This window comes from Megascapheus bottae, chromosome 21 (assembly GCF_031878675.1).
Source record: "Megascapheus bottae isolate mThoBot1 chromosome 21, mThoBot2.hap1, whole genome shotgun sequence".
Classification (NCBI taxonomy): Eukaryota; Metazoa; Chordata; class Mammalia; order Rodentia; family Geomyidae; genus Megascapheus; species Megascapheus bottae.
The window spans coordinates 11,454,133-11,470,114 of NC_143529.1; the positions used below are offsets into that span (position 1 = coordinate 11,454,133).

The 15,982-nt window shown below is 39.1% G+C and overlaps 1 protein-coding gene across 1 annotated transcript in view; it reads left to right on the plus strand.

Annotated features, from left to right (window-relative positions):
- Window positions 1-15,982, plus strand: part of Cdk15 (cyclin dependent kinase 15) — an 82,143-nt gene that overhangs the window by 22,017 nt on the left and 44,144 nt on the right. The window contains exons 7-9 of the mRNA XM_090354358.1: window positions 1,489-1,612; window positions 3,137-3,257; window positions 14,264-14,357. Coding sequence (XP_090210484.1) covers window positions 1,489-1,612; window positions 3,137-3,257; window positions 14,264-14,357 — 339 coding nt within the window. The remainder of the gene's footprint in view (window positions 1-1,488; window positions 1,613-3,136; window positions 3,258-14,263; window positions 14,358-15,982) is intronic.

Consider the following 15,982-nt stretch of genomic DNA (forward strand, 5'->3'; position numbering starts at 1 on the left):
CATGAGCCAATAGCATCTATCTGACTCAATCATTTTTAAATGACTTCGGACTTAATGTGGGACATGTAAACTTCCATAGTCATCTCCAGGTATGCTGTGTGCAACAGGTAAACTTCTTAGGTTCCTGCTTCTGTTGGACCATGAGACTGATTTCCATGTCTGCATATCATTGCTAGGTCAATTCTATTCCTAGGCGGCCCTGAAGTTCCTAGTTTCCAAGAAGCCATGGTAGAAAAAATGGATTTATCCTCATGGCTCTCCTCTGCCATTTGACCCGAGGAATGCAAGCCTAGCTCTTTCTTCTCTAAACTGCCATATTATGTTTTCAGTTGGCACAAGTCTTTTTTTTTTTTTTTTTTTTTTTGTGGGTCATTGGGGCTTAAACTTGGCCTGGGCAGTGTCCCTGAGCTCTTCGGCTCAACGTTATCGCTCTACCCTTGAGCCAAGCCCCACTTCCCATTTTCTAGGGGTTAATTGGAGATAAGAGTCTCAGGTCATTTTGTGCCTGGGCTGGCTTTGAATCTTGATCCTCAGATCTCAGCCTCCTGACTAGCTAGGATTAGAGTCATGAGCCACTGCGCCTGGCAGCACAAGTCTTTATAAATACCCATGTAGGTGTCTGAAGCCTCCACTACCACAGGGACTGGAAAAATAGACAGATACTTAAAGCCCTATGTATTCTTCCTTCCTTAAGCTACAGTTTAGGTGAGAACACGGTAATACTTTTGGTTTTGGAGTTTCATCATCATTTGAAAAATTTTTAAATTGAGGACTGAATGTATCCCCACCATCGTCACCACAGGGTTGAAAGCCAGACAGAGAAGGAAAGTCTGCAAGACTCTCATCTCCAATTAACCATCAAAAAGCCAGAAATGAACCTGTGGCTCAAGTGGTAGAGCACTAGCCTTGAGCACAGTAGTTCAGGAACTGTGCCCAGTTTCTGAGTTCAAACCACAGGAATGAAAAAAAAAAGTTCATAAAGATAACGATGGTTTTATTTCCTAATACCACCTAAAGATATATTTCCTACTTGCGTTTCCTTGAATTGTGCTTTTTAAAGGGTTTCCTATCAGAAAGTCTGGAAAACTCAAGCTGTTATAAACTTTAGAATATCATTTCCAGGTCATCTTTGATCTTATATGCCAAGATCATCAGTAGAAAAAAAAAATTACATCTTTCACATTTAAATCAAGAACTAGAGTTCTCAGGAAACTTCAAAGTTCTACTTCAGATTTTTAAGGAAGGGTAATTCTTTCAGTATGAAGGAAACGAGATGTCAGGAAAAGCCAGAATCCCTGGTTTAAGATATAGTCCAGTTCCTTAATTTTCCTTGTCCTTTTTCCTCCCTGTGAATAAATGTGATTTTCTTTTTCTTTCGTCTCTCAAGAGACACTTTCACTATATTCTTTCAGATGACTGTTTCCAATTTAGAGGAGAAATCAACACATAGGAGCTCAAATGTCCTTCAGTAATGTTCATTCCTTTCAGCTTTTCATGTTTCAACTTTTGCGGGGCCTGGCATACATCCACCACCAACACGTTCTTCACAGGGACCTGAAACCTCAGAACTTGCTCATCAGTCACCTGGGAGAGCTCAAACTGGCTGATTTCGGTAAGTCACTCCTCAAGTCACCTTCTGGCTGGTGAACAATGATGCTTTTGTGTGCACTTGTCTAAAGTATTGATGAGGCCTGGCTTTTGAAAACTGGGGGCCTGGGAATATGATGCTTTGTGAGGATATCAAACTACCCTACAGGAAACTTGAGGCAAGAAAGAGGGAGAGCTTGGTAACTTCTTAGGATTCCATCAGCCTCCAGTCTAGCCAGATGTTCAAAACCATGTCCACTTTTGATAGAGACATTTGGGAAGCAGATGGGTACTTAGTAGGTTTCCCTTCATCTGAGTGATATTACAAAGTCTCAGACTGGATCAAGGTTGTCCTAGAACAGCAGGAAAAAGAGCTTAACCCCAGACTGTATTAGAGTCCCCTGCAAGAATGGGATGCTCACTTAAATATGGAAATTTGCCTGTATTCCCAGCAAAGTGGTACAGATTTCCCTACCACTGTATCTTTCAACTTTAGCATTTATAGTTTATCATTATATTTACTCCAGTACACACACATGCATTCACGCAAATGTGTATTGATATAGCTAGACAGATATAGATTTTACTATGTATAGTTGATTTTCCCCTTTCATTTAGGTTGTCAGGATTATGAAACAGCAGATATCTAGTTTTATCATTGTCATGTCAAATGGTCATAGTATGGCTGAAGGATTTTTCCTGAGGTAGTAGCTTATTTACATCCTGATACATAAACCTGTAGCAGACATTCATTGACCAGTTCTCAACAAGAGTGAACTTCTCTGATTGGGTTTTTCCCAATTCTAGAGCCTATAATTCTACAAGATAAACAGATGACTGACAACAGTGCTCTCCTTTTATGGAGGAGCAATTGAGAGAAAAATCATCCCAGGTAACAGCAATGTTTACTAATTACAATCAACCCATCCTGGTTCTATGAAACTGGCTTTGGGGCCTCCTGAGGTACATCAAAAAGCCAGAAGGAAACTTATGGTTCAACTGGTAGAGCCCTGAACCTGTGTTAGTTTAGCTACAGCTACATCCATTACAGAGCTGGATAGCCCTAAAGAATGACTTTTTCTCACCTTAGCAGTCAGTCCTGAATGGGAGCTCAATCGTGTCTCAACCCTGGTTTTGTCAAGTGGCACCATCATCCCTAAGATATGTTGCTAATTATGTATGTCAAGGAGATTGTCTCTCCCCGCTCATCACAGCTCTAAGGAAGGAAAAAACATGATGAATATTTAACCCCTCCATTAAGCACTTGACCCCGAAAGTTCACATGTCACTCTGTGCATGCTATGTAGGCAAGAAGGTAAGTCCACCTGACCACATATGGCTGGTGCATCTAGTTACAGGCCAAATTTTAATACATGCTCTTGATATAACGATGTACAGGGTTCAAGATATTTGAGTAGTTTCCAGAAAAACACCTCAATTGTATGGTATTTAAATCTTGTTCTTCTACTTACAGTCTCCCTAGTATAGGGTATCATGTGTCCCCAGGAAGGCCCAAGACAATGGGTTCTGTGCTTTCCCCTTTGGGCAGGTCTTGCTCGGGCCAAGTCCATTCCTAGCCAGACATACTCTTCGGAAGTTGTGACCCTCTGGTACCGGCCTCCTGACGCTTTGCTGGGGGCCACTGAATATTCCTCTGAGCTGGATATGTGGTAAGAGCTAATTCAAAAACAATGTGAGTCTTCCTCCTTGTGGGAATGCTTTCTTGTCTGGATTGCATTTTGATAATAAGTCTAATAAGAAAAATTGCTACTATTACATACAGAAATCAAATGCTATGAAATATATAACTCACTTGATTTTTACAGTCGTTCTCTGAACTCAAAAGAAACATCTCCAGAGAGGTCTTGCCAGAGTGCCAAATGCCCTTTCTACCAGAACCTTCCTGTTAGCTTTTCTCCTTAGTCCTTTGTCTCTTCTCTTCCTTAATACCTGTTCGTAGAGAAATAGAAAGGTCCCTCCAACAGACAGACAGACAGACAGACAGACACACACACACACACACACACACACACACACACACTGCTAAACAAACACGTTCACAAACACTGTCCAGATGAAAGAGGTAGAAAGAAGAAGATTCCAGAGAACTGACTGTCATGCCAGCTCCTTCGTGTGTGTGTGTGTGTGTGTGTGTGTGTGTGTGTGTGTGTGTGTGTGTGTACTGATGCTTGAACTCAGAGCTTGGGTGCTGTGTCTGATCTCTTTTGCCCAAGGGTAGTGTTCTACCATTTGAGCCACAGGTCTGTTTTCAGGCTTTTGTGGAGGCAGGCATCATGGCCTTTCCTGCCTGGGCTACCTTTGATCTGTGGTCTTCAGATCTCAGCCTCCTAAGTAGCCAGGACTGTAAGTGTGAACCACCAGCACCTGCTATCATGCCAATTCTATTTCTAATAAATGACAATAGATTCTGTTATCTTGAGAACATCATGCATCCTTCTTATTGCTGTTTCTCCATTTAAAAATAAATGAAAGGAATATATTTTCCCTATCAGAGATTACTTGAGATGGCTGTCAAGTGTAAGAACCTCATAGCTGAGATGGCGCTTGGGTTAATGGGCAATAGCAATGAACCTGGAATCTCAGTCACCTGGCTTTGAGAACAACAAATGAAGACAACACACTGGAGCTATCATAATCAGCTAGTAGCCAAGCACTCTAGGTAAATACAATATATAGTGGTAAAATACAATATATAGTGGTAAGATGGTATATAGACCTCTTTTAAGGCCTTAGAAGGAATTTAAACACAGGCTCTGTTTTTAAAAATCAGTAATAATGAGGTAGTGGCTCACATCTGTAATTACCCAAGAGGCTGAAATCTGAGGATCATGATTCAAAACCAGCCCATGAGACTCTTATTTCCAATTAACTATCAAAAAAGCTGGAAGTGGAGCTGTGGCTCAAGTAGTAGGATGCTAGTCTTTAGGGGGAAAAAAAAAGCTCAGGGGCAAAGCAGGTTCTGAGTTCAAATCCCAGGGCCCCACTTCCCCACATACACAATTGATGAATCAATAATAATTTTTCTAAAAACAAAACAAAACAAAACACAAAAAAGTACCCTAACAGACAAACCTAAGCTTTTAGATTGGCAAAGAATTGGGAAATTTTCCTTCATATATATGAGTCATAGGTTTCTGATACCAGATACAATTTCTAGAGATATCACCTGCTAGTCAAAACCCCCTGAAGCTGTCAGCTCTCACAGCTCCACACTCTCACATCAAAGGCTCTCAGCAGACTTGGGGAAGCTTGGCTCTTAATGATGTCTTCCTGGTTGTGTTTCACTGACAGAGTGAAACTTCTTCCCATCAATCTTGAACTTTGTTTTATTGCAGAGTATTTCAAATGCTCAAGCACATATATAATATGTAGGTAGATCCATGATTCTCAACTAAGGGGGCAGTTTTTTCTCCCCAGGGGTCATGTTGCAATGTCTAGAGATATTTTTCATTGTCATGGCTGAGGGGCAGGGAGTGCCATTGATACCAGAAATAAGGGATGCAGCATCTTGTAATGTAAAAGACAGCTCCCAAGCAAAGACTTTTCCAGCACAAAATGTCAGTGGTGTCAAGAATGAAAGAGCTGGTATAGATTAAGAGTATAATATGGTGACCCCTCCATGAACCTCTACCAGTGTAGCCACTGGGATACAATCAGCACAGCTGGCATACCTTCCCCAGAAACCTGCCCTCCACCGGGCAGCTTTAGTGACATTTTATTTTATTTTCCTTTTTGTCCTTATTTGTTTATTTTTTTTTTAAAAAGGGGGGGACGGGAGTTTGGCCTAGTGGTAGAGTGCTTGCCTAGCATGCACAAAGACCAGGGTTCGATTCCTTGGTACCACATACATAGAAAAAAGCTGGAAGTGGTGCTGAGGCTCAAGTGGTAGAGCTCTAGCCTTGAGAAAAATCCAAGGACAGTGCTCAGGCCCTGAGTTCAAGCCCTACAACTGGCAACAACAACAAAAAAAGATTAAAAAGAAAAAAGTAGTTTTAGGCCTGGCGCCAGTGGCTCACACCTGAAATCCTAGCTGCTCAGGAGGCTGAGATCTGATGATTGTGGTTCAAAGCCAGCCCAGAGAATGAAAGCCTGTGAGACTCTTATCTCCAATGAACCACCAGAGAACCGGAAGTGGTGCTGTGGCTCAAGGGGTGGAATGCTAGCCTTGAGCTGAAGAGCTCAGGGACAGAGCCCAGGCCCAGAGTTCAAGCCCCCCGACTGACAAAATAAATATAGTTTCAGTTATTTGCATCCTCTAAACTATTATTTTTAGCCCACTACTGGTAGCACATGCCTATAATCCTACCTTAGGAGGTTGACATGTGAGAATCATGGCTCAAGGCCAGCCCAGGGAGAAAAGTTCCTGAGACTGAAGTGGCCAGAAGTGGTAAAATGTTAGGGTGCTAGCCTTGAGGGGAAAAAACAAGCTCAGGGATAATGCCCAGACTGAGTTAAAGCCCCAGGGCTAGCACAAAATTAAAAAAATATATGCTTTTGAGCATTTGTAAAAATGATATTACATTGTGTTTAATACTTGGTTACTTGTCTTTATTTCATATACTATGCTTCATCCATGCCAATCTGTATCATTATACCTTATTTCCTGATAAGAAATATTTTGACTATCTGCTCTGTTTTCCTATTTCTTTGGACAGAATGATGTTTATATTTAAGGAATGCTCTAGATCCTGTGCTTTATCCAGCAAGGGCATGTCAATATTCAACTTTATAAAACATTGCCAGATGATTTTCCACAAAGGTTGTAACAGTTGATATACCAGCAGTATAGGTATAAGGATAAACTTTGTCTCTATCTGTAGTATTATAATCCTCCATTTTTACTCATCAGCTGTGTAGAATGGAGCCAGGCACCAGTGGTTCATACCTGTAATCTTAGCTTCTCAGGAGACTTAAGATCTGATGATCACGGTTCAAAGCCAACCCACACATGAAAGTCCACCAGACTCTTATCTCCAATTCATCACCAGAAACCAAAAGTGGCACTGTGGCTTAGCATGGTGGAGTGCTAGCCGTAACAAAAAAGCTCAAGGACAGCTCCAAGGCCCTAAGTTCAAGCCCCATGACCAGAAAAAAAAAAAAAAAAGTAAAAAGAATGGGGAATGTCCAAAGACATGGTAAGCAGGTTGAAGATACATCCACTGGCCAAATCTGGAAGTTTTGACATCAAAGTAAATCATAAGAAAAATGGACCCTAACCTATTGAATAACATAAGAATATATAATGAGCCCATTCAGAAAACAGCTAGATAAAATGATAGATAAGAAGGAAGCTCCTCCCTATAGTTGAATGTCAACTAATACTGAAAATCACTATTTACAACCAAAATAGAAATCGTTAATTGAAATACAAATCATCACTGGATGTGGTAGCCCAGTGATCCTAGCACCTGGGAGGCTAAGGCAGGAGAAGTTCAAGTTATAGACTATGTAGACTGCATACAGTGAGTTGAAGGTAATCTTGAGCAGTTAAATATAAACAACAAACAAACAACAATCACTGATGCAAAGTTGGAAGGGAAATATTTGATGAAGAATAGAACTTTTACATAGTGTAACAGAGTATGGTGGCTCATATTAGTAATTCTAGCTACTTGAGAGGTAGATATAAGGAGCCTATCAATTCTACAGCAGCTAGGGTAAAAAGTTTGTGAGAGGGGCTGGGAGTTTGGCCTAGTGGTAGAGTGCTTGCCTAGCATGCACAAAGACCGGGGTATGACATACACAGGAAAAGCCGGAAGTGGTGCTATAGCTCAAGTGGTGGAGCTCTAACATTGAGAAAGCCCAAGGACAGGGACTTCAAGACCCAGGACTGACAAAAAAAAAAAAAAAAAAAGTTTATGAGAACTCATTGCAAACAATAAAAACGTGGTACGGTTCCTTTATCACAATATGCTAGGAGCACAAATGGAAGGTTCATGATCCAGGCTGACCTGAACAAAATCAAGACCCTACCTGATAAATAACAAAAGCAAACAAGTTTGTGGCTGTGACTCAAGCAGTAGAATGCCTACCTGGCTAGTGTAAACCCTAGTATCACACACACACACACACACACACACACACACACACACACACACTAAGCCTTTTACATAGTCTCAAAGTATCTCTTCACAAATTAATTATTAAATTGTAAAGGAAAAAAATAATTTTATAGTAGAGACTCTACCAGATCATTTCTTACTGGAGTAATTCCAGTTAATGAGTAATGGGTTCAACTAGTATCACATGCCTCTTCATTGCTACACTGAGAAGGCTACAATATCATTTGTGTATCATTTATCCTCTTTTAAGCAAGGATAATCTAATCATGAGAAAACAACAGATAAATCCAGTTTAAGAGGTATTCTACAAATCTGCCTATTTGTACTCTTTAGAAAAATCTCAGCTCCCCCTACTTCCATCCTTTTCTTTTGGTGGCATTGGAAATTAAATCCAGAGTTTTACTCAGTAAGGGCTGTGTCTCTAGGCTGTACTCCCAGCCAGTCCTTGAGGAAAGATTATTAATTTTTTTTGTCGGTCATGGTGCTTGAACTCGGTACCTGGGTGCTGTCCTTGAGCTCTTTTACTCAAGACTAGCACTTTACCACAATGAGTGACAAACGCCACTTCTGGTTTTCTGGTGGTTAAATGGAGATGACTCTCATGAACTTTCCCATTCTGTTTGGCTTCAAACTCAGCCTCTCGGCCTCTTGAATAGCCAGGATTACAGATGTGGGCCACCAGTACTGGGCATGAGGAAATATATTTAAAAAGAAAGACTGAAAGAATCGTTGCAGACTAAAGGAGATGTCTGTTATGTCAACCAAATGCACTACATGCTCCTAGAATGGATGCTGGAGGTAAAGAAGCTTTGAAGGAGCATTACTGGGACAACAGGTCAAATTTAAAAGTTCCAAAATGTAGTTTGCAGGCTGGGAACTCAGTGGTAGACCTCTTGCTTTTATATACATACATAGTGATTTGCTTTATTAGTATCAAAACTACTTTCATTAAATTTATTACATACAGGGCTAGGAGTTTGGCCTAGCGCTTAAAGTGCTTGCCTAGCATGCATGAAGACCCAGGTTCGATTCCTCGGTACCACATACCGAGGAAAAAAAGCCGGAAGTGGTGCTGAGGCTCAAGTGGTAGAGCTCTAGCCTTGAGAAAGTCCAAGGACAGTGCGCAGGCCCTGAGCTCAAGCCCAGGACTGGCAAAAAAATTATTACATACAAATAAATTTGGAACTGCTCATGATTTCTGTATGCACTTGAGATAGTACTTTTGGAGTAGGTTTTCATTTTCCTGAGATTAGAATTGTCCTTAATGTGGGCCTGTTGGTGGCCTACTTGGCTTTATGTGAAGATAAGCTCTCATTGTTGGAAGGCAATTCTTTTGGGGATGCAGTTCTAGACTGACAGTTGTTTTCCCTCAAAACTTTGAAGATATAATTAATTTCCTAGCTTTGTCTGCTATGGTTGCTGTTGCAAATTTCACTTTTAGCTTTATAGTCTTCTGCAAATGAGCTCTCCTTTCTTTTGTGTGTTAAGAATTCTTCCTTTGCCCTTCTTACTATGCACTTTTCACTAGGAAGAGGCAATTGTGAAATTCTGAGCAGTCTGGAATGCTTCTTCAATTTATAAATTCGTGCCTTTCATCAGCCACTTTTTAAAATTTTGGCCCTATTCCATTGCCTCTATTTCTGTCTTTCTAAAGCTCCAAAGGAAAAAAATATATATTGAACCACAGTCTAGTATTCCTATCTTTTATTCTTTCCCTCATCCATTCAATCTCCTGCAACTTCTGAGCTGGCTATTTTCTTCAATTCCTCTATCAGGTCTTTAAGACTCCCTGAAAACATACCATTTTTTTTTTACTTAATGCACAAAAATGAGCATTATACCTTTGGTTAGTATTTCCTGAATTTAACCACAAATAATGACACCACTTATAAAAATTCAACTACACATTTTATTGCCATTATTCCAATTCATGTCACCATTATTGTTGTTTGCCTGATAATACTAAAAAAGTGATGTAGAACTAGAACAATAGGTATCTTCCAGTGAGTTTACTACATTTGTTCACTCTCAAAGTAATTGCTAGAATGTGGATGTTTACATTGAAATACCTTCTCCCTCATTTTTTTCTTTTTTCTTTTCAGAGCCTGAAAAGAAGCAGTGAGTAGAGAGATTTCCAATTGACAAAGAATAAAAAAGTGAAAACAATTCCTATTCTGCTAGGTTGTGTAACCCAATAGGAGGGTTACTGAATGCCTTTTTAGGAGTTAGATGACAGCAAGTAAGCATTAGCTAAGTATTAGTGCCTTTGTGTTAAAGAAAGCAATTATAGCCTGCCAGGCAAGGGCCTCTCATTGACAATAAGGCCTGGTGGTGCAGTGTCAGTAGGGGGCCAGAGCAAAGGAGCCTGGTCCTGGTTAATTATGAGAAAAGCAAAATTAGGCCATATTGATTATTTCAATGCAAGTCATCAATGTTCTCTCATTTTCCAACATTTCCTCTCTCCTTGTTCTTTTCAGACTCTAAAGGAGTCCATTAAAGACTTTAAAGAGGAAAATTCTCCATGTTGGTGGTGATGTTTTCCTTTTCTGCAGTGTATTTAAATATAATGGCATGAAGTTCACAGTGCTTAGTCCTTTTCAAGTGTATAACTCAATGGCATTCAGTATAATCACAGTGTGTATGTGACCTGAACCATTATCCATCCACAGAACACTTCACCACCTGAAACTGAAGCTGTACCTATGTGAAGCAGTCACTTTTCTACCTCTCCCCAAAGCACCTCCTAGCCACAGTTCTACTTTTTATTATGTCTTAACTTCTATCTCTCTGTCTCTATGGTTGTTCTAGTAGCTTATATAGATGGAGTTATTTAATATTCAGCCTTCTAGGCCTGGCTTATTTCATTTAGCATAATGTTTTGAAAGCTCATTCTTATATACTAGGCCTTGAAGAGTTTATTTTAGAACAGATTTTAGGCAACGGCTGGTTTGGAGACTATAAAAAGTTGTCCCTACCTGATGGTTAACTATTAGGCTTCTCTATATGAACATTCTGATGTAAAATGTGGTCAGAGGAAATCAAATGGTCATGTCCTGTTTCTGCCATATATTATGCAACTGTGAATTAACTTCAATGGCAAAAAATGAAATTCAGATTCATTTCTACCACCACTATTTTCATGTGCTCCTTTCACCTCTGAGAAACTTAAGACTCCTGTGGCATCCCCTTCCTTCTCAGATTGCCTAAGGAATTTGTCTTATGGAAGAATTTGTTCATGCTTAGAATAGAGGAGAAGTTAGCAAGAGAGCTGGAGAAAGTAGACCATCAGTAGGCTGTTTCCTCTGACTTGACTGAAGGACCACATTCAGAGCAATAAAAGGACCCAGTGCAACCATTCCTTCTGGAAGAATTCACTGTTTGATGCCACTTGGTCTTTTTTTTCCCCCTTTGTGTGAAATTTCCCTTCATCTTCATGGGCTGCCCCAAGGGCGTCTCCACAGACCAGAAATCCACTGAGAAGAAGGATATGGAAGGTAGGAAGAGCCAGGGGAATGAAGATTTAACAACAAAACAGCAGGATAAAAGGAAATAGGAGCTGCTTCCTTATCTGGACCTGAATGTTCAGAATATTTAAAATATTTGCTTAAGGCCAATGTGGGGTGAACAAAACAGAGGATTAGTCGCATGACTTGTATTCTTAAGTTTAAGAAGCAAATAAAAACAGTTTTGAGAAACAAATGTAGAAGTAGGACAATGGTATAGTTTTCAAATAATGGTTACATTTAAAAATTTATAATACTTAGAGACTTATGTTGTTATGGAAACTAAGGATTTTTTTAACTTATGGCTGTTGGAATTTTGTCTGTCTTATAAGAACTCTAGAACATAGAAATCAGCATAGACATACACTGTGCATACATATACATTCATACACATGTATATATGAGTAACCTTATACTCTAGATTTGTTAAACGAAATTTAAGGCTAAGTATGTGGCTCAAGGGATAGGGTGCTTGCCTTGCAGGTGCCAACACCCCGGGTTCAATCTCCAATACAAGCCAAAACAATTTTTTTTATTGTTGTTGTTGGTTGTGGGGCTTGAACTCTGGACCTGGGCACTGTCCTTCAGCTCTTCAGTTCAAGGATACCACCCTACCCCTTGAGCCACAGTACCACTTCCAATTTTCTAGTGGTTTGCTGGAGATAAGAGTCTTATGTTCTTTAGTGCCCAGGCTGGCTTTGAACCGTGATCCTCAGATCTCAGCCTCCTGAGTAACTAGGACTACAGGCGTGAGTCACCACATCCGGCGTTTCGATGAGACTATTTTTTTTGCCAGTCCTGGGGCTTGAACTCAGGGCCTGAGCACAGTCATTGGGTTTTCTCAAGGCTAGAGCTCTACCACGAGAGCCACAGCACCACTTCCAGCTTTTTCTCTGTATGTGGTACCAAGGAATTGAACCCTAGTCTTCATGCATACTAGGCAAGCACTCTACCACTAGGCTAAACTCCTGGTCCCCCCCCCCAATTTTTTTTATATTTTATTTTTTATTAAAGAATTTATTAACATTGATTTTTACATCATATTTCAAATGACGTATTTAACAAACAAGTGTTCAAGAAAGGAATCTCTATATACAATCACTGGCACTTAGATTTTAGAACATAATTAAAATTAGGCTGAGGGTTTGTATGTCATAGGTACATATTAGTCTATGTAATAAAACATTATGTCTATAGAGTCATAAATTTTATGTCTATATAGTTGTGTTTATATTTCCAGTACCATATCCATAGCATTGGGTACACAAATATTGAGTCCTCGCTCTTGTACAATTTGGATCTAATAGCCACATTTTAAGGATACCATGCACCTTTTGTTCCTTTGGTCTTGACTTGTCTCACTCAAAGACATCTGGAAGTAGAGACGTAGCTCAAGTATTAGAGCACCAGCCTTGAGTGAAAGTCAGGGAAGAAGGCAAAAACCTAAGTTCAAGCCCCAGTATTCTCCTCCTAATCTGTTTTTGCTACATAATTAATGAAAAGTAAATTGAGCAGAAAGTGTTTATCATTAGATAGAAAAACATTTATCATATGTAATAAACTTGTAAGTAATATTAAAAACTGTTTTAAATGAACTTGATAATGTATCTTTAAATATGATCATTGTAATGAACTATTTTTACTAAATATCCTTCTTTTATTATGCCATGGAAGAATGGCAAAATGCTGAAGGGACTCTGTACTATTATGTGTGATGCTGAACACATAAAACTAAAAAAAAACTAAAAAGTATTGGACTGTGGAGATAATTTCTGCCATCAGTCATCTGATGCATTTGTAGCACACAAATGACATAAAAAATATGTGTGCATTCTTAACACATCTCCCTCCTGGTCCCTCAGGAATTATCCTCCAGTTTGGCCAAATATTGTTTAATCTACTTTAAGCTGCACATTTCTGTTAAGCTGGAGTGCATCTTATAATTATCAGCAGCTTACTATGGAAGCAGGCAGCCAAGTTGCAGTTGGACCTAGAGTGTGGTTGCACAAGTGTGAACATCAAAAGAGCCAGCATCAAAACTTGCAGAGTGGGTGTCAGTAACTTGGAAGGAAACCCTGTAAGCAAGAAGCTTTTTTTTTTTTTTACCCCTATGAACCAAATGGCTGTGGAGGAGTAAATCAGACATGTTTAGCAACATTCTTTAAGCAGGAGTCAAAAGTAAGCTAACTATGTAATTGCAAAGCCACTTGAGAAGCCCAGCACTGAGTCTTGGTTCTTCTATGATTTATTTTAAGAAATGCTGTATCACCAACCTTTTAATATAGAGGATGATAGTGTGGGTAAACACAGACATCAAAGAGGCTCAATCAAGTTCTGAGTATGAAAAGTCAAATGTTGGAATATCGAAGCCAATTTATTTTATTAGATAGCCCATTTATTTTACATGTAATAGTATGATACAGGATAAAAAAATAATCTATAATTAAATTTATAACAACTCTTTTAGTAAGTATAAAAGAAACATACTGATCCTGTCATAATTTACTGTGCCAAGTGTGAAAGGAAGGGAACTGAAATATTTTTTCTTCTTTCTTTCCTTCCCCCTTTTCCCCTCTTTTTTTCCCTTTATCCCTCCCTCCTTCTTTTCTTCCTTCCTTCTTCTCCCCTTTCTCCCTCCCTCCCTCCCTTCCTTTCCCCTCTCTTTCCCTGCCACCTTCCCCCTCTTTCTTGCTTGCTTTCAACAATATATACTCACTATAGAGCCAAGCCAGTCTTGAATTGGTGATTCTCTTGCTTCAGTTGCTGGGATGGATTATAGGTATATGACACATTAGCAGATTTTTTTTGAACAATAAGAACAAGTTAGACTGAAAGATTATGCAATTTGGAGATGCAAAACTCCCCCCACACACCTCCTAAAATGGGTCACTAGTAAACTTGAATGACCTGAAATGTTTGATAACTAAAGTATGCTCCTAACTCCTCTGGTTTTGTTCCATTTTAACAAAATCCTTAAGTTGTTCTTACTTCTGTTTGACAAGGACTTTTTTTTTTTTTGCCCAAGATTTTTCAAAAGCATGTGGCTCTTATTTTTCTGGCTACCTTGACAATTTTTATTTCCTTTGCTAGGGGTGCAGGCTGCATCTTTATTGAAATGTTCCAGGGTCAACCTTTGTTTCTTGGGGTTTCCAACATCCTTGAACAGCTGGAGAAGATCTGGGAGGTAAGAGCAAAAATTCCCTCTACATTTTAAACTTTGAACCCAAATTGTCTTAGAGACAAATGAAGCAGTCCGTCTGCTTTGAAATACTCAACTATATATTAAGGTTGTAGAAATTGTGATGTGGCCACAGGAATAAATACCTTAGCTCTTAAAAAAAGAAACCTAACTAGTTATGAAAACCTTAGCTTTCTCAAAGAAGCCCAGGAAGCTACCCACGCTCCCCACTTCCCAGCACCAAAACCACTGGGTCTCCTGTTTCCTATTATTAGTGCCTCAACTTCCTGGGGGCAGTTCTTCCAGTCCCACCTGCCTTATCACTCTCAACTCTAATTCAACCGTGTTATTTGGCTCTGTATCTTTATCAGCTGAAGATAAGATACCAAGTGTACCTTGAACTCTGATGAGACAGAGACTTCTCGTGTTAGTGTAAAAGAAGTAGAAGAATTACTACACTCCTCATCCACATGCTCTTGGTACCTAAGGTGTCAATGTATGTACTGTGTACATGCATGTGATTCCATTTCTTTCTTCGCTGTTTATCTCTACTTTGTGCTGTGCTGTGCATTCCATAGCAGAATTATAGTCATATTCTGGTCACTGTATATTTTCTTTCTTTTTTTGATAATTGTTTTAATTGTGGTAAAATATGTATAAGATAAAATATATGTAATATAAAATGAAGGTCTTCATCACAAAGTAGTAAGAAATATTTGAGGAGATATTTGTGAACATGGTAAAATATGTACACCTATGAAAGTATCCCGTGAATAGAAAGGTGTACAATTTGGGGGTTGATTATGATAAAATGAATTGGAAAAAATGGACCATTTTAGGTAGCCATTTTCAAGTTCTTGTTCATCTCACAGGTTGCTTGCACATTGTTATTCCATTACCTCCAACCCCTTTTTATCATCCCAACCATTGAACACTAGCTTCCATGCACTATGTCCTGTCACTCCATAGGACTCATTTAATTTGTATCTCTATTGAATCTCTCTTATTCTAGGTACACCTAGTCATGGAATCACATGACATTGGTCATTTGGTAGTGGATATTATAGAATGAAAAGCATAGACTAGATGTTTCCTGGGATGATGCTTCTCTAGTTATTAGTTCAAATTTTAGGGCAGACCATGGTAACTTGTCCTGGCCCCTTGAAGAATGTACCATAAAAGTAACTGAAACATGTCAGACTTGATCTGGACATAAAGTCCATTCCCCACCTCCCCCCAAAAAAGAGTGAATCTACAAGTCCTACCCAGGAAATCATGTTGATATCTACCATTATATTTATCACACTTCAGTAAACTCAAGTGATTTTATTGTTGACATTCATGACAACTTGTTTCAAATTTAATATGAATAAACAGTTGAGAAATAACACTGATTTGGCATCAGAAGTCATGCATTCTGAACACAATTATGGTAAAGCAGGACAATATTTAAGTCACAGAGACTTAAATTATGTTTGCTTCTCTCTTTCTGTGAAGTTGTAAGTTCTATAAACAAAACGCAAAGAAAAATAAAAAGAACATTCTGGCTTCAGTCATTTTTAATCATATTTTCTGTTTATTAGATTTAATCCCTCAGTTATTTTCAAGTCAGTACAACTGGCTTTCAACCT